We start from the raw sequence: 25,325 nt of genomic DNA, 5'->3' as shown, positions 1-25,325 counted from the left end.
AGTTGCCTATTGTTTTGGAGGTTTGATATGTTGGTAGCTGAAGTAAAAAATAAATAAATAAATAAATGAAATCCTTCCAAATCATATTTATGCCTGTGGTACCTCACCTTAAAGACCAGTCAATCAATCAATAGTCCATCTAAACTACCCTTTTAGAGAAGTTTCACTGTAATTATTTTGTATTTCTTTTAGAAGACCAAAATGTCTAGACATACACAGAGGCAGCAGAGAAAGCAAAGAATGCGATCAGGTTCCTATTATTTATTTGCTTATAAAATCAAATCAAAATGGTGCAGAGCTGGTTTCTACTTTCTTAGATGCAGCGTTTAGGAAGAGATACAAAAAAGTGTACAATATTGAAACATCACTTTGTTTTATCATACAGGAAGATCAAAATAACATTCTCACATGTTTAAGCAAAGTATTGTCAAAAAATACAAAAAAGACCAGGAACAATATTTTTCACAAGACAACACTACCTGATAAATACGTGTAGGGTTTTGGGACTCCCATAAGATTGTGTTTAGAGAAGAGAGTAGCAAATCTGATGATACAAATGGCTGACAACCCTACAGTTCAGTCTCAAAAAACATGGCACATCTTTTACGTTGCAAAAATGGTATGTCAAAAGGCATCACACAATACAACTTACAGAGATTTTGCAACACACTTTAAAATACTGTCACCAATAAACTTTAAGGCAAATGTCATGTGCAAACTTGAGAAAAATAGATCAAACACACTACTCTCCAAGCAACCCCTCCAATAAAACTGTGCTTTTGTTCTTTTTCGCTTTATTTAAGTTACTTTTGTTTCTATACCTTAGATGTATCAAATTTAAAATGATGATTGCATTAATCATTAAATTGGTTTGTTTTCACAGGCATAAACCCTGGTCCACTCGTCAGACAAGGCCTGAGGGAGAAGAACCTCATTATAAGTTCCTGTAGTTTTTCCGGCCCTCTCCCTCCTTGATGAAAGTCCATATGAGTGTATTGACAATGTCAGGTTGGTCTTGCTGTAGCCAGTGGCTGGCTCCAGAGATGATGTTTAGGCGGAAATGGTTTCTAATGTACAGACGGCAGGCCTCTGCCATGTCCTGCTCCATGAAGGCATCTCTTTCTCCCCACAGCAGCAAAACAGGAGACCTCACCTCACTCTGACTCAGTGGAAGGACACTGCAGAGAGCAGATAATGAAAACCCAACATGTAAATACATGGTTGGATAAATAGATGGCCAATATTAACTGAATGACAAACTGCAGAATGTATAATGTATCTTAACTAGTGGGTCGAAACCCAAAAAAGGTTCACAGGTCTTGTCTGAAAGGGTTGTGGTCAGCAGGGAAAATCAATGTTATATACAGTTTATATATATATACAGGGATGGGAGGGTTACTTTTGAAATGTATTCCACTACAGATTACAGAATACATGCTGTAAAATGTCATTTGTAGTGTATTTCGTTAGATTATTCAAGGTCAGTAACGTATTTGTAAAGGTTCCAACAGGAAGGAAGCGGGAAGCGGGTTGGCAGGCCAGGAAAATCAGATTTTATTCAAGCATTCAGCTTCACAGACAAAATATAGGCTTTACAGCTTCATAAACAAAGAGTATGCTTTTCAGCTTCATAAACAATGAGCAGGCTTTTCAGCTTCACGCAACACTAAACAGGCTTTCAGATACAGAAGTGGCTTTTCAGCTTCATGCAACTTTCTCTCTCTCACTGGTGTTCATGGCGTCCTTTTCAAGCCCATCTCCATCGTCACTGTAACAAGAAACAGGTGTTACACATTATTGATAACCAGGTGATGGCCCTTACTGCTTCCTCTCTCCCCAGTGACAGACACATGACCCCCCCACCCCCTTGGCTGAAGTGCCAAGTACCAACGAGTGATCCGTGCAATGGCATCCTTCATGCGTTGGAGCCACTAAAGCAGCCACTAATCCGAGTGGAGGACGAAGACCCACCCTAGCAGGTAGTAGCGGAGGGTTAAGATTGCCCACTTGATGGCATGACACTCTTTCTCGATGGTGCTGTACTTAGTCTCACTCAAAGTGAGCTTACAACTAATGTACAGCACGGGGCGCTCCACACCATCCACCTCCTGCGAGAGCATGGCCCCCAAACCCTCTCTGATGCATCCTTCTATAAAATAAAGGGGAGAGAGAAGTTAAGAGCATGTAAAAGTGGCCCACTACAGAATTCAGATTTCACTCTCATGAAAGCCTGTTGGCAAACCTCTGGATCTGGTGCCCCCTTTTTAATGAGAACAGTCAAGGGGCTGGTGACATCAGAATAATTAGGAACAAACCTGCTGTAATAGCCAGCCAGCCCCATGAACTGTCTCAACTCCTTTTTGGACTTGGGACATGGGCAGGACGCTATCGCTGCGGTCTTAACAATTTGGGGACATACCTGCCCATGAACCAAGTAGAAGCCCAGATACCATACTTCCACCCACCAAATTGCGCACTTTTTAGGGTTTGCCATGAGCCCTCAGCGACCTCAGGATAGCTCTCAGATACTGTATATGCCTTTGCCAATCATTAAAGCATTTAATGATATCATCCAAGTAGGCAGCGGCATACACAGCATGTGGCCGGATGATCTTATCCATAAGGCGCTGGAATGTGGCAGGAGCCCCGAACAAACCTAACGGAAGAGTGACGAATTGGTGTAATCCGAACGGTGTGGAAAAGGCAGTTTTTTCTCGAGATAATGGAGTTAAGGGGATTTGCCAATATCCCTTAGTTAAATCCGATGTCGAATAAAATTGAGCCACACCCAACCGATCGAGCAGTTCATCAATTCGGGGCATTGGGTACGCATCAAATTTAGACACCGTGTTGACTTTCCGGTAATCAACACAGAACCGGACTGACCCGTCACTCTTAGGTACAAGAACAACCAGGCTCGCCCAGTCACTGTGCAATTCTTCTATTACTCCCATCTCGAGCATTGCCTCTAGGTGATTCATCCCGAATCACCTTTTTTTTATGCGGTATGGCCGACTATGCACTACCACTCCTGATGTGGTCTCGATATGGTGTTGTATGAGATTAGTCCTACCGGGAAGAGGAGAGAACACATCCGCAAACTCTTTTTGCAATCTGGCCACCTCATTGAGCTGGGAGGTTGAGGTGGTAAATTTGATGTGCCCCGACTCTATCCATTAATCTAACTTCATAATCGAGATCCCCGACTTGCTGTGTAACCTCAAAGAGATCTTGACACATGGTGAGTAATTTGGAGCTCGACATGGGGAGTACAAGTACTTTGCCTCCCGGTGCCAATTCCCGTAGCTGGGCAACCCTATTATACAGCCGGCTTTGTGTCTCTTGAGCTTGGAGCAAATTCTGTTGTGACAACTGACCCAGTGTGTGTAGCTTTGCTCAAAGATCAAGGACGCACTGAACTCAATTTTTGCTCTAGGAAGGTCCTTCCTCCCTTACCGTGTCCTGCCTCCCCGCAACTCCAACAGACCAGCCCAGGCTACCTGGCTGCACCCCTGGTGGCGGGCACCAGTTTGGGTAAATACAGGTCGATAGCAATGGGTCGAGAGGGTGGAGAGGGAGGGTCAGAAGGGGTAGTAAAAGAGAGAGATAGAGAGAGAGACTTGGACTGCTCGCCGGCTTCGGGGTAGGCTGCCATGTGGGCTTCTACCAGCTGACACTGGACCTATTCCAGCACCATCAGCTCTATTATGTTCTCCATGGCGTGCCCTTCCCCGGCTAGCACCCATTTTCGGCAGGCATCCCAGAGCTGCTGGGCAAATGCAAACAGGCGGCCGAATTCAATCAGCATAATGGAGCGGAACCGCTGGCGATGTTGTTCGGGGGTGCAGGACAGCGCTCTTCAGTTTCGCATAGTCCAGGTGGTCTGCAGCTGGCAGTTGTTGTGCTGCTAGTTAGGCCTCCTGGAAAGCAGTGGTAGCAAGTGGAGGGCCCACTGGGCTTGAGGCCAGCCGGAGGAGATGGCTGAGTGCTCAAAGAGGCCCAGGAATGCCTCTGGGTCATCCTGAGGGCCCATCTTCATCAGGAGGAGGTGCGGATTCATCGCTGCCTCCAGGGCAGCGGAGGAGGATCCGCCTGGAGCTAACCAGCTCCGTAGAGCAGGGCTTGGTGGTGGGTCTCCTGGATGCTAGACAGGGTGCAGATGACTTCGCCCAGCGGTGAGGTGTCCATGGCGACCAGTCTTCTTCCTTCGTTGTCCCGGGTTTCGGCACCAGTGTAAAGGTTCCAACAGGAAGGAAGTGGGAAGTGGGTTGGCAGTCCAGGTAAATCAGCTTTTATTCAAAATGTATTCACTTGTTTTGATTATAAAAACACTGCCAGTACAGTAAGACAAAATACACGTTAAAATACATTCTCTGAAAAACCTAAATATCTTATGCTGTGTTGTTTCTAAAACGAGATTAATCAAATTGATCTTGCTTTAAGAATGTTTTTTTTATATTTTTCTGTGAATTTTCTTAAAAAAAAAAATAATTATCGTGCCTGGTAACATGTGCATGTAAAATGGCTAGAAATAGCATTTAACTTAATGTAAAACTGACTATTTACACAAGGTTTATTTCTATTTCTTCTGCTCCAAACTTACTTCAAACTTACTTCTCTGTCTTCTCGTATGAATGTAACACATCATAAGAAAGTGTTTCATTGCTGTTCAAATGCACTTTGGATTGCACCATTTATATGTATATATGTTTTCCATCTGAAAGGACTAAATATTAAATGAAAAAAATTACAATAAAATGCAAAGTAATCTCTTCAGTAATCATAATACTTTTTGAATGTAACTGTATTCTAAATACCAGTAATTTAAATTGTTAAATGAATACTTATATTTTGTATTTTAAAGACGTATTCCCATTACATGTATTTCGTTACTCCCCAACACTTTATATGTGTGTGTGTATATATACAGTGACAAAGATAAAAAAGGGCACTGTTTTGAATTAGTAATTATAAATACTAATTTATTTGCTTTTTGAGCATTTAACCATTTTCTTGTATATACTGTACATAATTTCTTCCATTTTTCCTTTATCACAAATAATAGTCTGTTCTGTTATATTTCTCACAAATAGCACCGTGGTAATACACTTGTTTATTTCTTTATTTTCAGACTGTAATGGTCTATGATAACCCCATGTTTATGACATGTGTCATAGTAAAACCACTGTATTTTTAAAGTACAGAGTAAAGTTTAGAGTACCATAATAGTATCATGAAATATGAACATGATCAATCTTTCAGTACCATGGCATTACCCTGGTAACGTGTTGCACAATGTGAAGGCACGATGAGAAAGTGCGAGTGCGAGTGCGAGGCGATCGGTTGTGCTCTGCGAATGCTACAGGGTCCGGTGGAGTTTCTGGTGCCCCCTAGGGAATGATGGTGCCCCCCTAGGGAGATGGTACCCTACGCAGACTGCATAATATGCGTATAGGGAGCGGCGATTCTGTGGTAGCCTAATGGTATTTCTCTAAAAGTGATTAGTCTAATGGCATTATTATTTTCAGCAAAATCAAACTGGCTTTGGCTGAACCTGACAGCTCCTCAGTTTATGTCAATATTCTATAAAATATTAATTTAATTTATATCACTGAAAGTGGCACGACTGCTCCCATTATAATAAATAAATCTGTCTACATGGCATGTGCACGATATCGGAGAGGGCTTTTTATCTGATTTGTTACTCGTGGATCACTTCCAACTGGAATCTGCCCCCGATCTGCCGCATGCTCTTAAAGGCACCTCTGCTTAATTTCATTTAATACGCCTGTGATTTACAAAGAAATCTCATAACACATTATTACTGTTATTGTAAGATTATGACATGATTTGAATTTTCTTTTATTTAACAATTTTAATTTAATTATTAATATTTCTCCCATTTTCTGGATGACTAAAAGGGTACCTTTAGATTTGTGACTAACAGTAACTGTAATCTGATTACAAGAATATAAAATGTAATGCATTACACTACTTTTTTTAAAAAAATTTTTTTACTAAAAATGTAATTTGATTACTGTAACTAATTAATTTGTAATTGGATTACACCCAACACTGTCCATGTTTACTGTCCCAGTATGGCTGCTGTTTAACCATTTTCAAAATTGGCAATTTTCATCAGCCTATAATAAAACAATTTTGCATATTGTTAGGCATATGAAGTTCATGGTAATATTTATACATACAATTTTTTATTTTTAAGGACAATGTTTACTTTTGTTCAAGAAACATCATGCAGACATGAATTAAAGATAAAAGTATGTGAGTAATGTCAATCCCCTAAAGACGAATTTATAAAATTTCATCTTCCTCTCACTGATTTTCTAAAATGGATTTATGTGTTCCCAGTTTCTTTAGAAACTGTTATGTCAGCTCCCTCCTACACACACCCACCTGTCCACCTACACACATACATTCGTGCTCACAAGCACAGTCAGCACAGCTCTGCCCTGAGACATAATCAAAGTGTGCTTTAGAAGCAGATGGAGGGCTCAGTCAAGCATAGACTTGCTCTCCACGATAAAATAATACAGAATATTAACACTAGGATGTCAAAATTGTTTTGGGGTATATAACAAATCAATTTATATCCCCATAATGATTTTTCGTTAGTTCTCTCGGTCACAGCTAAAAACGAGGAGCTGATCTAAGGCTGATATAAACTCATTATGAGTTAACGGCTGTTCATGCACAGTTCAGAGAGCATGAAATCAATCTCTCTCTCCCTCTCAACAAGGACAAGTGCACTTATGAATTAGTTCTTAGTCTGCCAACCTCAGTCATGCCAATTTTCAATGTTACTTTCTCTAACATTTGGAATAAATATTTAACCCTTTTTAAATAACAAAAAATAATAACAATAAACCTTGTTTTTAAGCATTCCGACTACAATTACTGAAAACAAAACAAATCAACTCCTTCCCATCAAAAAGGTGCCTAATATACAGTACAATATCCATTAAATATCAATATATACTTAATCAATATCTCATAAATACACTGAGGACACCTCACTGGACAGGACAACATTCTCTTAACTACATGTCTGTAACAGTAGTTCGGAGGCAATTGTAACAGTTTTTAGATTTCTCTTCACTACTCACAAACTACGACACATGTCCATGTCATCTTTTGGTATAAGAAACATATGTATATGTGGCAAAAGTCATTGTGCCATTAATATATTTATATCAGGAAAGAATATATTAAAATATTTAATTAAATACAATCGGTCAGATTGGGCAGGGACAATTGTAACAAAAAAATGATATTACTCCACTGTCTCTCAAATAAGAGCATATTAAAAATATAACTGTTTTAATATTTAGTAATATTAATTAATTAATATTTTTCTCCTTGAAATGGTACTGATTCTTTTTGCAGTCAATGTGGGCCTACACGTTAATTAAAGAACAGGCTTCAGCCATACGCTTTAATGAAACAATGGTCAGGAAGGAATCATTTATTTAGACAGCACAAGAAAAATACTGGACATCAAAAAAAAAAAAAAAAACATTATTTCTTAAAAATTCCTCACAAAATTAAATGATTGCTCAGATTCACCCTTTTTTTTCTCAAGCAGAGAGAGAAGTTTATCAGGCATGTGTTGCAAAAGGTCATCACTCTACAGGTGGGTTGTTTTTGACTGAAGAATGTTAGTGTGTTACAACTGTCCACTGATAGAATTGCCCCTGGTCTCCTACAGCAAATCTGCATTTTTGGCTTACAAACACCAAAGACAAACTATTTAATAAGACAAAATTTAAAAGTACCTGAAGACATTTCTGAAGTAGTTGAGGGCGCCGGTGAGGGCCCCTGGCTGGGAGAGGGCATACAGATATGCTTCAAGGTCTTCTGTGGTGAGCCAGCGACCCTTACAACTGATGCCTGTGCTGCGGCTGGTGAATAAACTCTTCAGCGCCTGCAAATCCACATCAGCAACCAATGAGAAAACAGAACAAAAGATTATCTGAAAAAAGACACATAAATCTGGTCCAACTAAAGTAGCAGCTGAAAAGAAAAAGAAAAACAATGCAATTTTAGAGAGTTATACAATATAAAAAATATTTTACAAGGGTAGCTGTGCTCACTGATTAACTCAAACACAAACAAAGGTGCATGCATAACAGAGGAGCTGGTCAGTCAGGTGAAATCATCCAGAATTAATCTGTTTTGGGAAATTAAAGTAGTAGAGATTGTCATGCTTTTAAATCTGAAGCGTTATCAATTTATTCAATAATCATCCAATTCATGGCAGATCAAATCTGGAGTATTTCACATATTATACATATGGACAATATGGATATTTATACTCACAACCACTTTATTAAGTACATCTGTACACCTACTTAATCATGCAATTGTCTAATCAGCCAATCGTGTCGCAGCAGTACAATGAATAAATCATGCATTTACATGATTGGTGCGTCATTTAATGTTCACATCAACCATCAGAATGGGGGAAATATGTGATCTCAGTGATTTCGACCGTGGCGTGATTTTTGGTGCTAGACGGGCTGAGTATTTCTGTAACTGCTGATCTTATGGTATTTTCACACACAACAGTCTCTAGAGTTTACTCAGAATTGTGCCAAAAACAAAAAAATTATCCAGTGAGTGGCAGTTCTGCGGACAGAAACACCTTATTGATGAGAGAGGTCAACAGAGAATAGCCAGACTGGTTTGAACCAACAGTTTACCTCAGCAGAAATCAAGAATGATCAGACCAGGCTATGTTTTCCAGTCTTCAACTGTCCAGTTTTGGTGAGCCTGTGCCCATTGCAGCCTCAGCTCGAATCAGTCTGGCCATTCTCCATTGACTTCTCTCATCAATAAGGCATTTCCTTCCGCAGAACTGCCGCTTACTGGATGTTTTTTGCTTTTGGCACTTGTAAAGGGATATATTTGAAAGGAGGAGGCGAGAACCCGCTTGACAATATAAATAATAGTTTAATGAGAAACTTAAACAAAAGACACAAACACACACGATCTCTCTCTCGTCGCACCACCTTCTGCAGTCAGCCTATATCCCTCTCTGAGGCTTAATTAGCCTGATAAGGGACCGGGTGTGTGTAATCATGACCCATGATGTACACCTCCCATTACATACGCCCCCCCCCCCTTCCCTGGAAAGGGGCGTGCCTTCCGCCCCGTCTGCCTGCAGGTCTTCCCCATCTACCTGGATGAGGGAGGTGACAAGGGGAGGGAAACAGAAATAATTAAAATAGGGGGGGTACTTACTGTAACAGTGTAGTACCCCCCAAAAAAAACACTGTAAAATTTAAAGAGAGGGAAAAGGCCAACGTGGAGTGGCAGTGAGATTAAAAATTTAATTACTCGCCAGTTCTCCGATATGCCGTAGCTTGGTCCTCGGCCACTCCTCCACCCTCTAACGGATGGCAGCCACGCCTCCCTGGTCGGATCGGAGGCAGTCCTCTGCCCCTGGCAGCGGCCCTGACCGCTCCAGGCGGTTGGTTAGGAGCCCCTTCTCCCCTCGTGGCTGCTCCGTTGGGGTGGACAGTAGTAACGAGAACTTTACTACAGCGTATCCCTCCTCCTTCCGGGTTTCGGCACCAGTGTAAAGGGATTTAGACGGCCAAGGAGGAGGCAAGAACCGGCTTGACAATATAAAAAATAGTTTAATGAAAAACTTAAACAAAAAGACACAAACACACATTATGGTCAGCTGACCATAAACGATCTCTCTCTCGTCGCATCACCTTCCTCAGTCGGCCTTTATCCCTCTCGGAGTCTTAATTAGCCTGATAAGGGACCGGTTGTATATAATCCCTGCCCGCCCTCCGCCCTGTCACAGCACCATTCTGAGTAAACTCTAGAGACTGTTGTGCCTGAAAATCCCAGAAGATCAGCAGTTACAGAAATAATCAAACCAGCCCTTGTGACACCAACAATCATGCCATGGTCGAAATCACTGAATTCACATTTTTGTCCCCTTTCAAATGATTGATGTGAACATTAACTGAAGCTCCTGACCCGTATTTGCATGATTTTGTGCAGTGCTCTGCTGCCACACAATTGGCTGATTAGATAACAGCATGAATAAGTAGATGTACAGGTGTGCCTAATAAAGAGATTGTGAGTGTATGAGATTTTTTAAATAGATTAAGACTTTCTGTGTATCAATCAACAGGCTGCCACTCCTTTACATTAAATAATTACATAAGGTTTCAAAAATATATATTTCCTGTCGAGCTCACCTTGAAGTCATTGATGGAGAGCATAAGCTCTGGGAAATATGGCAATTGGAAGAAAAAGTAATAACTTGACTTGAGCATCTGGCTCGGGTGTCGAAGGGCATAATCTGGACACAGAAGAGAGAAGATAATAAACAAACAAAACAGCAGAAGACAGAGCATAGGAAACACAACTCTCTATAAAAGTACATTTTAGTCATTTATAGTCAAACTACATCCTGGCAGTCATTTTAAAATATTTCCTTTTCTGCCATGGTGCACTGTGTGGAGGTTGCATATTTTTGCAAAATGTCTTCTCAAGCAGATTTGGATTGATTTTTCACCCATAAAAAATAAGATTCTCATTTGTTAGTGAATAGACTTTTAAATTCTAAAAAGACATTTAAATCATTTGCACGTTATAAGGAATTACATTAATGTGTTTGTTGTCTTTAAGCAACATTGTACAACATTGGAATGGATATGGATGCAGTATGGATACAAACAACAGTAACTACACAGTATATTGCCGTTTTCATGATTGTATTTTATTTATTTAAAGTTTTTTTATTATATATTATTAAAAGCTCTACTCTCTTTACTTGACTTGTAAGTCAAATCGGTGTCTTTATGTACTAACATTAAAATACATACACTACAATGGATTTACTGTGTAACTACATGTTGTTCTGCAAAATTCTTACAAGATACACATATGCTGTTACTGAGGTTGAGGAGTAGGGGTAGAGTTAGGGTTGGTTTTAGGGGTTAGAGTTAGGTTTCAGGCTAAGGGTTGTGATAGGGTTAAGTTTAGGGTTAGGTAAGGTTAACAGTGTAACTACAAATGTAATTAAATGCATGTATACTTTAAATGTAAGTACAATGCAACAGCACATATGTCCATCTTGTATCAAATGCTTATGTACATATTAGAAGACACCTAATATATAGTGGGACCGTCAAAATTTTATTTTTGACAGGAGTCAGTTCTATTAAATTCTCTTCTGTAACAGTTAGTATTTAATATCTGGACATAAGGAACATCTTTGAATAATTTATTTCCATTGTTGCACAGTGCTGCCTCCAGGCATGCAAAAGAAAGGTTAGGACAGAAAACACCCTGGGTCTGTTCCAAAACCTAGGGAGTTGCCTGCTGCCTACAGAGGCAGCCATCTATGGCAGCATCCTAACTGAATCTGAACCTTACAAGAGACCAATTTGACTCAAACTCCACAATAGAGCGCAACAGTGCCACGACTACTTTTTCAGCCATCTTGATTCCAGAAGTATCCCAATTAATTTCTTCCATAGGGATCTCATAAAATCCTTAATTTCTTAGTCAAAATTCCAAGAGGTTTAAGCCATGCACCAAACAGCAGCAAAGTGAATCATACCAAAACGAACTTTGATATGAAGCAAAAAACTATTTAAAAATCAAACAAAAAGACAAAGGCACAAGACTTACTGTCTTTAATGAGTAGATACAAATGTATAAAACTATTTATTAAAAGTTGTTGATTATAACAATATATTTTAATTATATTACAAAATATTGAGATGTATGCTATATATGTAATGAGTGTGTGGAAATCAGGAGAAGGCAGACGAGGAATTCGGATCTAAATGCGGTTTATTAACAACAACAACACAAACACAGGAACAAATGCAAAGTCCACGATAGGAAAAGTAAACTCAAAAACAAACTAACGCACGGGTGAACACAGGTTGACGAACATCCACGAAGGGCAGGGTTAACTAGAATAAACACAAATGAAGATAGCAACACAAACACGAATGAAGCACACACGGGCAAAAGCACGAACATGAAACGATAACGATTGACAAAGGGAAGGGGAGAAAGCAGGGTTTAAATAAACAGACAAGGTAATGACAAAATAACAGACAGGTGCGGACAATAACACAGTGATCAGGGCTGGGAGTGTGATCCAGGAATTGTGGGAAGTGCAGTTTCACACACGGACAGTGAGACTCAGGGCGGACAACAGGGAAAACGTGACATGGAACGGGATCGGTGATGGGTGAAACGGAAAACACGGAGCAGACAACAAGGAAACGTGACATAAACGTGAATAGTGAGACAGAGAACACAGGGCAGACAACACGGGAACATAACATAATCCCCCCTCAAAAGGACCGGATTCCAGACGGTCCTAAGAAACAGAAAAGAAAAAATAGCAAGAATAAACAAATGTTCAAGGAGAGAGGGGCTAGAAAAGGGGAAAAACAGACAGACCAAAGGGGGCAAAAGGGACATGGAGACAGAACAAGGAAGCACAAGGGGCAATCTGGCAGTCCACGGAGGCACAAGGGACACTGAGGCAGTCCACGGAGGCCAAGGGGGCAGGCAGGCAGTCTGTGGGGGTGTGAGATGGGGCCAGGGTCAGGTGGCCTGGGGGGCGTCCACTGGGTAGGGACAGGCGTATGGCATATGACAGTGACAGGGGCAGGCGTGGGCCGGGAGGCGGAAGCCATCTTCTCTTCCTCCTCAGGGCAGACGAAGAGGAACGCGCTGGCTCGTGGGGGGCGACTGGCGTGGGGATGGGCTCGCTGACAGGTGGGGCTGGTGCGACAGGAAGCGCCATGGACGACTGGGGAGTCACCACTGTGGGAGGAGAGGTGGGAACCTCCTCGGCGACGCCCACGGTGTACGGCGAGCCGCAGACCAGTAAGGTCGCCTCCAGGAAGTCGCGGAGAGTCCAACCGTGCGTCGCCGGCGGCAAACAATCCCTGAGCGAACTGTGTAGGGTGTCCCTGAAGAAGACCACCTGGGCAGAGTCCGGGAAGTCCGAGATCCTCGCCAGCGTGAGGAAGTCGCTGATTTGGTCTTCCACAGGGCGGTCCTCTTGTTTGAGGCTGAGCAGCCGGAAGTTGGCGTGTTGCACCGCTAGATCCATTGTTGGTCAATCGTTCTGTAATGAGTGTGTGGAAATCAGGAGAAGGCAGATGAGGAATTCGGATCTAAATGCGGTTTATTAACAACAACAACACAAACACAGGAACAAATGAAAAGTCCACGATGGGAAAAGTAAACTCAAAAACAAACTAACGCACGGGTGAACACAGGTTGACGAACATCCACGAAGGGCAGGGTTAACTAGAACAAACATGAATGAAGATAGCAACACAAACACGAATGAAGCACACACGGGCAAAAGCACGAACATGAAAGGATAACGATTGACAAAGGGAAGGGGAGAAAGCCGGGTTTAAATAAACAGACAAGGTAATGACAAAATAACAGACAGGTGCGGACAATAACAGAGTGATCAGCGCTGGGAGTGTGATCCGGGAATTGTGGGAAGTGCAGTTTCACACATGGACAGTGAGACTCAGGGCGGACAACAGGGAAAACGTGACATGGAACGGGATCGGTGACGGGTGAAACGGAAAACACGGAGCAGACAACAAGGAAACGTGACATAAACGTGACTAGTGAGACAGAGAACACAGGGCAGACAACACGGGAACGTAACAATATATAAGTAGTTTGTGAGTGTATTGAGATTCTATTGCATTATTCACAGTGCATCATGGGAGTGGGCGGTAACTGCAGAGTTTAGGCTTGTTTGAGATGAGCAAGTTCTGTGCAGAACTGATCACCTGTGATCACCGGCAGGTTTATGCTGTTAAAATGACTTGCTGTGATGTCACAGCAACATATGTCAAATATACTAGCAGTCTTTGGAGCCAGGCAGAGCAGTTGCTTTTCCCCAGCTGCGCAAACTGCAAGCACGATGGAAAATAGCTTGATGGCATCACAGTTTAAAGCTCACTGGCTTTAAAAATGTGATGCTTTGTTCTCCTTTACATTTTTTTTTTTTTTTTAACTCTGATATCATGTTTTTATGTCTGTACAAGATGTGTAAATTTTCCCAAAACTCTGAGAGTACAATCTCTGTATGGTATATGTGAATGTTATCATATTTTTAATATAGGTGACTTTATTAAAATAAAATTTATGACAAAGACACAGCTTTTGGGGGGACTTAAATAACAATAACATTGGGAAAATTGTTCATCATATTCATTTTCATTTAAAAGCAACAGAATTGATATGGCATTCACTTTATCAGCAACAAGGCACATGAATGCAAACAAATATCTCTGATCCCGTAGGTGGCTGATCCACTACGGGAATTGAGATCTGTCCGATTTGACTGCATTTATTTCACTCCTCCTCTGACTGCAGCTGCCTCATCTCATCTACTTTCAAAGCGAGGCATTTGACATCTCAAATGAGCCTCTTGTTTGGCGTATATTGGCCACGATTCTCAGATTGGTGGATCTTTCTCTGCTGGATGTAGATCTTTACGAGGAATTATGCTATTAAACTTGATTTTTAAACAATGAATTTGAAAAAACGTAAACTGGTGGTTTCAACAGAGACATATTCCATTGCTTAACAACTTTGTACCTCATGATATACACTCACCTAAAGGATTATTAGGAACACCTGTTCAATTTCTCATTAATGCAATTATCTAATCAACCAATCACATGGCAGTTGCTTCAATGCATTTAGGGGTGTGGTCCTGGTCAAGACAATCTCCTGAACTCCAAACTGAATGTCAGAATGGGAAAGAAAGGTGATTTAAGCAATTTTGAGCGTGGCATGGTTGTTGGTGCCAGACGGGCCGGTCTGAGTATTTCACAATCTGCTCAGTTACTGGGATTTTCACGCACAACCATTTCTAGGGTTTACAAAGAATGGTGTGAAAAGGGAAAAACATCCAGTATGCGGCAGTCCTGTGGGCGAAAATGCCTTGTTGATGCTAGAGATCAGAGGAGAATGGGCCAACTGATTCAAGCTGATAGAAGAGCAACTTTGCCTGAAATAACTACTCGTTACAACCGAGGTATGCAGCAAATCATTTGTGAAGCCACAACTCGCACAACCTTGAGGCGGATGGGCTACAGCAGCAGAAGACCCCACCGGGTACCACTCATCTCCACTACAAATAGGAAAAAGAGGCTACAATTTGCAAGAGCTCACCAAAATTGGACAGTTAAAGACTGGAAAAATGTTGCCTGGTCTGATGAGTCTCGATTTCTGTTGAGACATTCAGATGGTAGAGTCAGAATTTGGCGTAAACAGAATGAGAACATGGATCCATCATGCCTTGTTACCACTGTGCAGGCTGGTGGTGGTGGTGTAATGGTGTGGGGGATGTTTTCTTGGCACACTTTAGGCCCCTTAGTGCCAATTGGGCATCGTTTAAATGCCACGGCCTACCTGAGCATTGTTTCTGACCATGTCCATCCCTTTATGGCCACTATGTACCCATCCTCTGATGGCTACTTCCAGCAGGATAATGCACCATGTCACAAAGCTCGAATCATTTCAAATTGGTTTCTTGAACATGACAATGAGTTCACTGTACTAAAATGGCCCCCACAGACACCAGATCTCAACCCAATAGAGCATCTTTGGGATGTGGTGGAACGGGAGCTTCGTGCCCTGGGTGTGCATCCCACAAATCTCCATCAACTGCAAGATGCTATCCTATCAATATGGGCCAACATTTCTAAAGAATGCTTTCAGCACCTTGTTGAATCAATGCCACGTATAATTAAGGCAGTTCTGAAGGCGAAAGGGGGTCAAACACAGTATTAGTATGGTGTTCCTAATAATCCTTTAGGTGAGTGTATAGGCCTATAGAGAAAAGGAATGGGATTTTTACTTCCGGAACCCAACTATTGCACTCTATTGATATCGATAAAGGTCATGTGAGAGAAAAGACGCAATACTCTAATGAGCATAAATATACATAGCACACATACATTTTGGGTAAAATAGTACATTTTCTATCAATGTAAACCGTTTTTCAATAATTTTCAGTATTGAATCGGCTATACACTGGCAGCCAAAACTTTGGAATAATGTACAGATTTTGCTATTTCAGAAGGAAATTGGCACTTTAATTCACCAAAGTGGCATTCAACTGATCACAAAGTATAGTCAGGACATTACTGATGATCTAAACAGGCCCCATTTCCAGCAGCCATCACTCTAAAATCTTATCCTTGAGTAATCATTCTAAATTGCTAATTTGGTACTAGATCACTAGCCATTCTATCAAACACAGCTGAAAGCTATTTGGTTCGTTAAATGAAGCTTAACATTGTCTTTGTGCTTGTTTTTGAGTTGCCACAGTATGTAAATAACTGTCATGTCTTAAGATCAATATTAGGTCAAAAATGGCAAAAAAGAAACAGCATTCTCAAGAAACCCATCAGTCAATCATTGTTTTGAGAAATGAGGGCTATACAATGCTTGAAAAAACTTTTGCCAAAACTTTTTGTAAGATTTCATACAAAGGTGTACACTACAGTCTTCAAAGACAAAGGACAACTGACTCTAACAAGGACAGAAAGAGATGTGGATGGACAGATGTAAAACTAAACAAGACTATAAGTACATCAGAGTCTCTAGTTTGAGAAGTAGATGTCCTCAGCTGACAGCTTCATTGAATTCTACCCATTCAACACCAGTTTCATGTACAACAGTAAAGAGAAGACTCAGGGGTGCAGGCCTTATGGGAAGAATTACAAAACAAAGCCCACTTTTGAAACAGAAAAAAAAAAAAAAAAGGTTAGAGTGGGCAAAGAATGGCAAACATTGGAGAACAGATATTTGGAAAAGAGTGTGATGGATCTTAACCCCATTGAACGTTTGTGGAATCAGCTAGACTGTAAGGTGCATGATAAGTGCCCAACAAGACAGCCAGATCTATGTTAAGTGCTACAGGAAGCATGGGGTGAAATGTCACCTGAGTATCTGGACAAACTGACAGCTAGAATGGCAAGCATCTGCAAAGCTGTAATTGCTGCATGTGGAGGATTTTTGGATGAAAACTCTTTGAAGTAAAATTTCAAATTGTAATAGAAATATTTCATGTTATAAATGTCCTGACTATATATTGTGATCAGTTGAATGCACCTTTGGTGAATAAAAGTACCAAATTCTTTCCATAATAAATCTGTACATTATTTAAAACTTTTGGCCACCAGTGTATGTGTATTTATAATAAAAATGTATCTCGCTTTGTCCGACATCTTGGAATTAATTTTCCATAAAGCTCATCACAGTGCATTCTGGATTGCCGTCACAGGGTAGGATACTGTAGTATATTTTTATCAGGTTAAGTATACATTAATCAGGTGTAATCAATGTAAACATTGTTGATTTGTACCACAGTTATGTCTGACGGCAAACATGCAGTTTACTGTGTGTGTGTGTGTGTGTGTGTGTGTAAAGGCCTGTGGACGTGATGGAATGTGTGCTCAACATATGTGTGACTATTTGAAGGTATGTGCAGGAACAGGAATAACCTCATGTGCTCTCATGACTGCTGAGAAAATATATGGTGAGGCAGGTGTTTCCTGTTCACTTCTTAAAATGGTCAGACCAGAGTCAAAGAAGAGGATGATAGATAATGCATGTTTAAAAAAGTATAAGCCCCACCTTGTTTGAGGAGAAGTATTTAAGTGAACCAAACCCAGAGATGCGTTAGTTGTTGTTGTGGTTTTACTGCAGGCAACTCGGCTTTTTGGAATGATAATAAAGTCTATTCTTCTGAAATCAAAACCCCAAAGATGTAGAGTGATTTTTCACAAAATTGGCAGTAACTACTACAATACATACTGTACTATGCTATCCTAGAATTTGGGCAAAATGAGGTATCTTCGGAGGCAGCATAACTAAGGTACATAACTACGGTACTTTTGGAACATCTTTCTCGTTGGAATTGTGTCAATGGTGCCTTAAACTCTTGCCTCTGGAGACAGCTCACTAGGTGTTTGGAACAGACCCCCTGATTAGCAGATATAAATTCCAAAAGTACAAGAAAAACAAAACGTGTAGTCTTGTACGTGTCACTCTCAGCGGGTACAGAGTGGTGTTATAATAATTGCCACAGTCCCCCCGTGTCTATGCCAGACGCTTGCCTGTAATTACCTCCTCCTTCAGGCTGGAGCATATGAGCCAGATGGAGAGCAAAGCCCCAAGTTTCCCTGAGCCCAACCACAATATTCCATTGTGAATGATACAGATCATAATGAGCCCTATAACTAAAGCAAACCCTCTGTGGATGGCATGACAGAACTTGAAGTCTAATTGTCAGATATATAGGCCACTTACCAGTGAACACACAGGGGTGTGGGCTATTCAGCACTATGAGTTTTGTCACCATTTCAGGGTAGTGAATTGCACAGAGCCATGCAATGATGCCACCCCAGTCATGCCCCACAAGAAAACATCTGTTGTATCCTGAGGAGAGGATCAGAGGTAGAAAGCTGACATGTTTGTTTGTTGTCATGTGTGTGTGTATGTGAGTACATGCTAGAAAAAATCGTGTTTGTATTTGATGATGAATAGTGAGTTTTAGCATGCTGGCATTCTATGCCCATATGTTTCTCTATATTTATGTATGTATGTGTGTATCAGTCCATATTTAAAGTACATTAGCGTCAGTGAGGCAAAACAAGACATAATGTTAATTAGGATAGAGATTTCTTTCAAGAAACTACTGATGAGACAGGATAGAATTGTGCAAAAGAATAACTAACCACATCCTTAAAGTAAAAATAAACATTCTGCCATTATTTACTCACCCTAATGTTGCTTCAAACCTATTTGACTTTAAATTTAAAATGACCTTTTAATTAAAAATAAATCAAATAAAATATGCCAATAAAAATACAATTATAAGCCATAAGCAAAACAACTTTGTCAAGTCAGCATTGTTTCTATTTTATCCCAAATATAAATTTTATTTAACAATATATAACACAAAAGAATGAAATGATACACTGATTGTTGGGCCATATGTTTTAATTGGAAAAATAACAACAGTAAATGTTGTCATTAATTTATAAGCCATCTTCTTCTGCAACAATATTAAGTTCCAGTTCATTTAGTGTCATATCAAGGACTGAATTAGGATGAATGACACCGTAGCTCTGAGCGAGGGTGGAAGTTTCCACTGTCTGCAATAGAGTGATTCCAATGTCAAGGAGCTGAGACCCTGAAGCAAGACATCATCATGAATCTTAATAACACGTCACACCGTAGTGTGTAGCTCAACTAGCGATTGTGTATTTAACATCCAGACACAGTCCATTAGACCTAATTTTAAGCAGACTAAACTGGCAATATTTTAAAATCCAAGGACATTTGTGAAAGTGTCACATTCACCATACAGACTGTTGCGAAGTCTGACACATTAGCATTCACCACTATAACAGTCTTACCAAAACCTCTAGACAGACTGGAATGTGAAATAGAAATAGGGATGAGATAAGGAAGGCAGGCTGTTCCTACCCAGATACTCCACAATGTCCTTGATGTCAGTGACAAGGTATTCCAGTCGGTAGCTCTCAGTGGAGGAGGGCAGGTCAGACTCTCCGTAGCCTCGCATATCCACGGCAACAACACGGAACTCGCTTTTAAATTCCCTCAGCTGGTGACGCCAGGAGAACCTGTGAAAACATAGGCGCATTTTGATAAATCTTCATTATGATTTTAAGGGTTACATATGAATACATTTGCTAGATAAATTTGGATGCCAAAAGGCCTAAACACACAGCACATACATTCCTTGAAACTCATTGGGTTTTTGTGTCTATAAGCAGTCTGAGTAAATCGTACATAAATCTAGTGATAAACCATTATTTTTATGTGCCTTTACAATATCTGATTATTGAGAACAACATCTGCTGATATCAATAGTTTGATGGTGACTCTGCTTTCCAAGCAACATTGTTTCAAATCACTGATAATTAATTTTATATAGTAACTTTACTGTCTACAGTCTTTCTATACATGTTTTCCATGTTGCAGAGTACCTGGTCTTGGTTATAAACCAAATACTGAAACAAAAAGCATATCTTGAAAGAGATAGTTTATCCAAAAATGAATGCCAACCCTGATTATGTATGACTTTCATCTGTAGAAAATAGTTTTTTTTAGAAGAATATCTCAGCTCTGTAGGTACAAACAATGCAAGTGAATGGTGACCAGACCTTTCAAGCTCGAAAAATCACATAAAGGCAGCATACGACCCCAGTCGATTAATTTATTTCTTCTGAAGCTATGCAATCATTTTGGGTGAGAAACAGATCAATATTTAAATATTTTTTACTCTAAATCTCAACTTTCACTTTCAGAATGTGATTTTGACATTTTAGACAATCCAAAACAAGTCTGAATAAGAAATATTACTTGAAAGGGAAGATTTTGTATATCAGTTTGCAGCTGAAGTGCACTTCAGAGCAGAACACTCCAACAGTAATGTCCATACTGGTATATATACTCACTGACTTGTTTATTAGGTACACCTGTACACCTACTTATTCATGCAATTATATGATCTGATCTTAATGATCAGCCAATCATGTGGCAGAAGTGCAATGCATAGAATCACGCTGATACAGGACAGGAGCTTCCTTTAATGTTCGTATCAATCAGATTGGGAAAATTAGATCTCAGTGATGTCGGCCGTGGCGTGGTTGTATTTCGGTAACTGATGATCTTGGACTTTCACACATACAACAGTCTCTAGAGCAGAAAGTTTCATTTTGAGAATGTGAAAGTGAAAGTGGAGATTTATAATCTTAAATATTGATCTGTTTCTCTCCCACACCTATAATATTGCTTCAGAAAACAGATTTAACCACTGGAGTCCTATGGATTACTTTTATGCTGCTTTTATTTGCTTTTTGGAGCTTGAAAGGTCTGGTCACCATTCGCTTGCATTGTATGTACCTACAGAGCTGAGATATTCTTCTAAAAGTATTTGTTTGAGAATTTTAATTTTTGGGGTGAACTATCCCTTTAACTCACATTAACTGTCCCTTTTTAGCTGAAGCAGCATCCATTTAGCTTTAACATGTGATATTGTGTTTTAACGGTAGTTCCACCTTGGGAAATTCTAGCAGCTCAAAGCTTACAAAATACTCTGCTGACACTGCTAGCCAATTCAATGTAATTCCATAGAAGAGAAATTTTCTTTTGTACACTGCACGAGTTGGAGGAAAATTATCCGATGCATTTTTCCGCCCTGATCATAGTTTTATTCTATTGGTCAATGTCCAATAGTTTAGTTAATTTATTGGCCGCTACATCTTTGCATCATTACATAAATACATTCTTACATAAATTAACACAAGCAATTCAATGGGACAATTTATGAAAGAATATATTTTTGAACAGTTTACACAGAATTTGGTCTGCTTTTTCATGAATAAGGCCCAATGTTTCTCTTCTTTTTAAGGCTTTATACCTTTGATTTATAGTATAGTAAAGTAAAAACAGGAAATTGAGGGGAAAGGGATTGGGACATGTCACAGGCCAAGTTCGAACCCACAATCCTGTGATTGTACAATCCCTATTATGAATTGCAGACTTGAGGAAAAGCAGAAGCTGGAAGTCTGACTACTACTGAAAAGTAAGGCACAGCAGAGGCACTCAGGACCCAAACCCAATATGTTACAATATAGATGAGCTTTAAATTAACAGACACAATTTCAACCCCCATATTTCCCAATTGCTCAGTGTGACACTCCTGTTCTACCCACTCCGTATGGGACTTGAACCGGCGTCTCAGGCATGGGAGGCGGGTGTGCTAATAAGGAGGCTAAAGGCTAAAGCATCTAGTGTCAGTTGCTAATGCATCTCTTGAGGTCAGGAGAGTGAGGTTTATACACATTGCACAGGTATCTATCAGATGACCACCATTACACTCACCCCCCTAAACCTCACTCCCATCCGAGTCACGGCACCATTGTGACGCTCCTGTTCTACCCGCTCCGTACGGGACTCGAACCGGAATCTCCAGCATAGGAGGTGGGTGTGCTAACAAGGAGGCTAAAGCCTCTAGTGTCAGTCGCTAGTGCACCTCTTGAGGTCAGGAGAGTAAGGTTTATACACATTGCACAGCTATCTTTCAGCTGGCCACAGTTACATCAGCACTAATTTGACTTGAACTTTTTGATTGCACTAAACTAAAGTGGATCAGAAGTCATAGGCAAGGGTATCCTGCAGGTCTCCTCTATTCATTCAAGAATTCATCACTGATTCTGGAACAGTAGATTGGCCAGTGAAGCAGAAAGGAACCATGCCACATTAATTAGGCACAGTCCTGTCCTGATCTAAGTTCTGCATTCTTGCAGCTCACAGACATGACAGCTTCACTGGTCCCCAGATACTCAGAGTGCCACGACACTCCATATCACGTTTCATAACAATGATACAACAAACCACAGATGGTGTTAGGATAAAATGGACATTAAATCTGGCTCTTGCAACAAGATTGAGACATTTTAGACTATCCAAAACAAGTCTGAATGAGAAATATTACTTGAAAGGGAAGATTTTGTATATCAGTTTGCAGCTGAAATGCACTTCAGAGCAGAACACTTCAACAATAATGTACATACTGGTATATATACTCACTGACTGCTTTATTAGGAACACCTGTACACCTGCTTATTCATGCAATTATCTAATCAGCCAATCAGGTGGCAGGAGTGCAATGCATAGAATCACGCTGATACAGGTCAGGAGCTTCCTTTAATGTTCATATCAATCATCAGATTGGGAAAATTAGATCTCAGTGATGTTGACCGTGGCGTGGTTGTATTTCTGTAACTGCTGATCTTGGATTTTCACACATACAACAGTCTCTAGAGCAGTGGTCCCCAATCCTGTTCCTGGAGGCCCCAAAACACTGTACATTTTGTATATCTCCCTTTTCTGACACACCCAATTCAGGTCTTGAAGTCTCCACTAACGAGCTGATGAGTTGAATAAGGTGTGTTTGATTAGAAAGATATCCAAAATGTGTAATGTTCGGAGGCCTCCAGGAACAGGGTTGGGAACCACTGCTCTAGAGTTCACTCAGAATGGTGCCAGAAACAAAAAACAAATCCAGTGAGTGGCAGTTCTGTGGCGGAAACGCCTTGTTGATGAAAGAGGTCAACAGAGAATGGCCAGACTGATTTGAACTGACAGAAAGGCTAAGGTAGCTCAGATAACCACTCTGTACATTTGTAGTGAGCAGAATAGCATCTAAGAATGCACAACATGTCATACCTTGAGGCGGATAGGCTAGAACAGCAGAAGACCACATCTGACACTTTATTAGGACCATAGTGTTCCTAATAAAGTGCTCAGTGAGTGTATTTATATACCACCAACAAGGGTACAATTACAAGGGTAATTGCAAGGGTATTATGCTATAAATTACATTTCTAGTATCCCCATAATTCAAATCACTTAAAAAACACAATAAACAATGTTTCTTTCAAAATTAAAGAATTCTGGTTATGCTGGGTTATGTTTAGGGGTAGGTGATAGAACCTATAGTTTGTACAGAATAAAAATCATTATGTCTATGGAGAGTCCTCATAATGATAGCTGCACCAACGTGTGTGTGTGTGTGTGTGTGTGTGTGTGTGTGTGTGTGTGTGTGTGTGTGTGTGTGTGTGTATTTAATAAAATCTCACCAAAACTCTGGGAATCCATGCAGAAACAGCATAAGTGGCTTTCCTCGTTCCCCGGCAGCAACATAGTGAAATCTGAGTCCAGACTCCTAAAATTATACATAGAGCAGAGGAAGTTAATCTTCACAGTAAATGGAGTATATACAGTATATGATAAAAGCAGCCTGGTCTCCTCATTCACTCAGGCATGTCCATCCTGATGTAAAATCCATTTGCACATGCTCTTTGTTTTATAGAGCTATAAAATGAAAGAGAGGGACTCTTATCCGAAAGCTTCAGCTAACATTGAAGCAATATCTTGTATTGACATTTATGGGAAAATGCTTGCCCTTTTTAATAACAGCCTGTATGAAATTGTATGTGATGAGTTTGGTGGCTGTTTAAGTTCAACTCTAGGAAAAAAATATATGTTATGCTTTTTGAAAGGCATAACAAATGTAAAAAGATGCTGTCTTTCTTATTTGTTTATTTTGTAAGTACCCAGACACTATGAGGGGCAAAACTTAAAGCGGCTGTTTTCAAGTCCAAAAAGGCAACATTCCAAATTGTAGAGAAACATGCAGAATCAGAAAATTAATTTTTGAACATAATGTTCTAAGCTCTGCAGGTAACACATCACAACTATCATCTCGCGACTGCCTAAAGGTGCTGTTTTCAGCACCATTTGGGTGGACAGCAGAGTCCAAACACTGACCATCATTTTGTCCACCCAAATCGTGCTGAACTGATGTTTAATAATGTACCTGCCAGGAGCAAAGCACCGAAGTGCAAAGCTATCCCAATACACGCACGCTTTCCTCATATTACCTCGTTTTTTAAAGAAACGCGCGTCTTACCTTGATCCTAACATAACAGTGGGTTCCCAAGGACGTGTCATTCAGGCACGCGGGGGGTGTCTCACGAATTGTCCACTGAAAGGTTGTTGACGGTCGTAGGATGATATTCCAGCCAAGTTTGAGTAGCGCTACGCCCGTACACAGCGCGCAATATCCGTAAATGAGAGACCAGTATCCCATAACTCTGATCTTCAGCGTCAGTCCGACTGTCAACAACAGCAAGTTGTGAAGCAGTCTCGCCATTTTTACATTACTGCGGTAATACGCTTGTTGATCGCTGTGTCTATTGATTGGTTTACTCAATTGCTGACGACGTGCATGGCAATAACGCTGTCGCACCGTTAAGAACGCATCCTGCTGAGTCCTGACTGGGGAGGATCGCTCTGTGTGGAAGGACCGGTGTCACGCTTACGTATGACAGGAGACATGCTAAGGTGTTTCGCACCTCAGACTAAACCATTATACTGCTAGAGCCGCAACTAAACTAGAAGTCTCCCTTGGTCAACAAAGCTGCTGTGGGGCCCACCGCACACTGTTTGTGCGAGCTCACGGATTGTCCACACGCAAAGTTCTGTTGTTGTTGGAATGTAATGGGAACGTTCTACTGTTTCTCGCCCCCACCCCCAGAAACTAAATGACAATAAATAAAAAGTGCTTCATCACGATTCATTTTGCAATTCAAGTGATTCCAGATTATTATAATAATTGCTCTTAACCTTAAATATTGAGTAAGCAAACTCATACATTTTAA

General features: G+C 40.5%; 1 protein-coding gene across 1 annotated transcript; it reads right to left on the bottom strand.

Annotated features, from left to right (window-relative positions):
* Positions 1-255: 255 nt before the first annotated feature.
* ephx4 (epoxide hydrolase 4) lies at positions 256-25,106 on the bottom strand. The gene is made up of 7 exons (XM_052130897.1): positions 24,575-25,106; positions 23,742-23,827; positions 19,558-19,715; positions 18,376-18,504; positions 10,239-10,342; positions 7,794-7,942; positions 256-1,178 (listed from the first exon to the last, which is right to left on the bottom strand). Exons 1-7 carry the CDS (start codon positions 24,815-24,817, stop codon positions 935-937), a joined length of 1,113 nt encoding a protein of 370 aa, XP_051986857.1. The 5' UTR covers positions 24,818-25,106; the 3' UTR covers positions 256-934.
* Between the last annotated feature and the right edge of the window lie 219 nt (positions 25,107-25,325).

Source organism: Xyrauchen texanus, chromosome 7 (genome assembly GCF_025860055.1).
Source record: "Xyrauchen texanus isolate HMW12.3.18 chromosome 7, RBS_HiC_50CHRs, whole genome shotgun sequence".
Taxonomy (NCBI): Eukaryota; Metazoa; Chordata; class Actinopteri; order Cypriniformes; family Catostomidae; genus Xyrauchen; species Xyrauchen texanus.
Note: the sequence above shows the minus strand (reverse complement) of the source record. Positions and strands in the feature narration are given on the sequence as shown.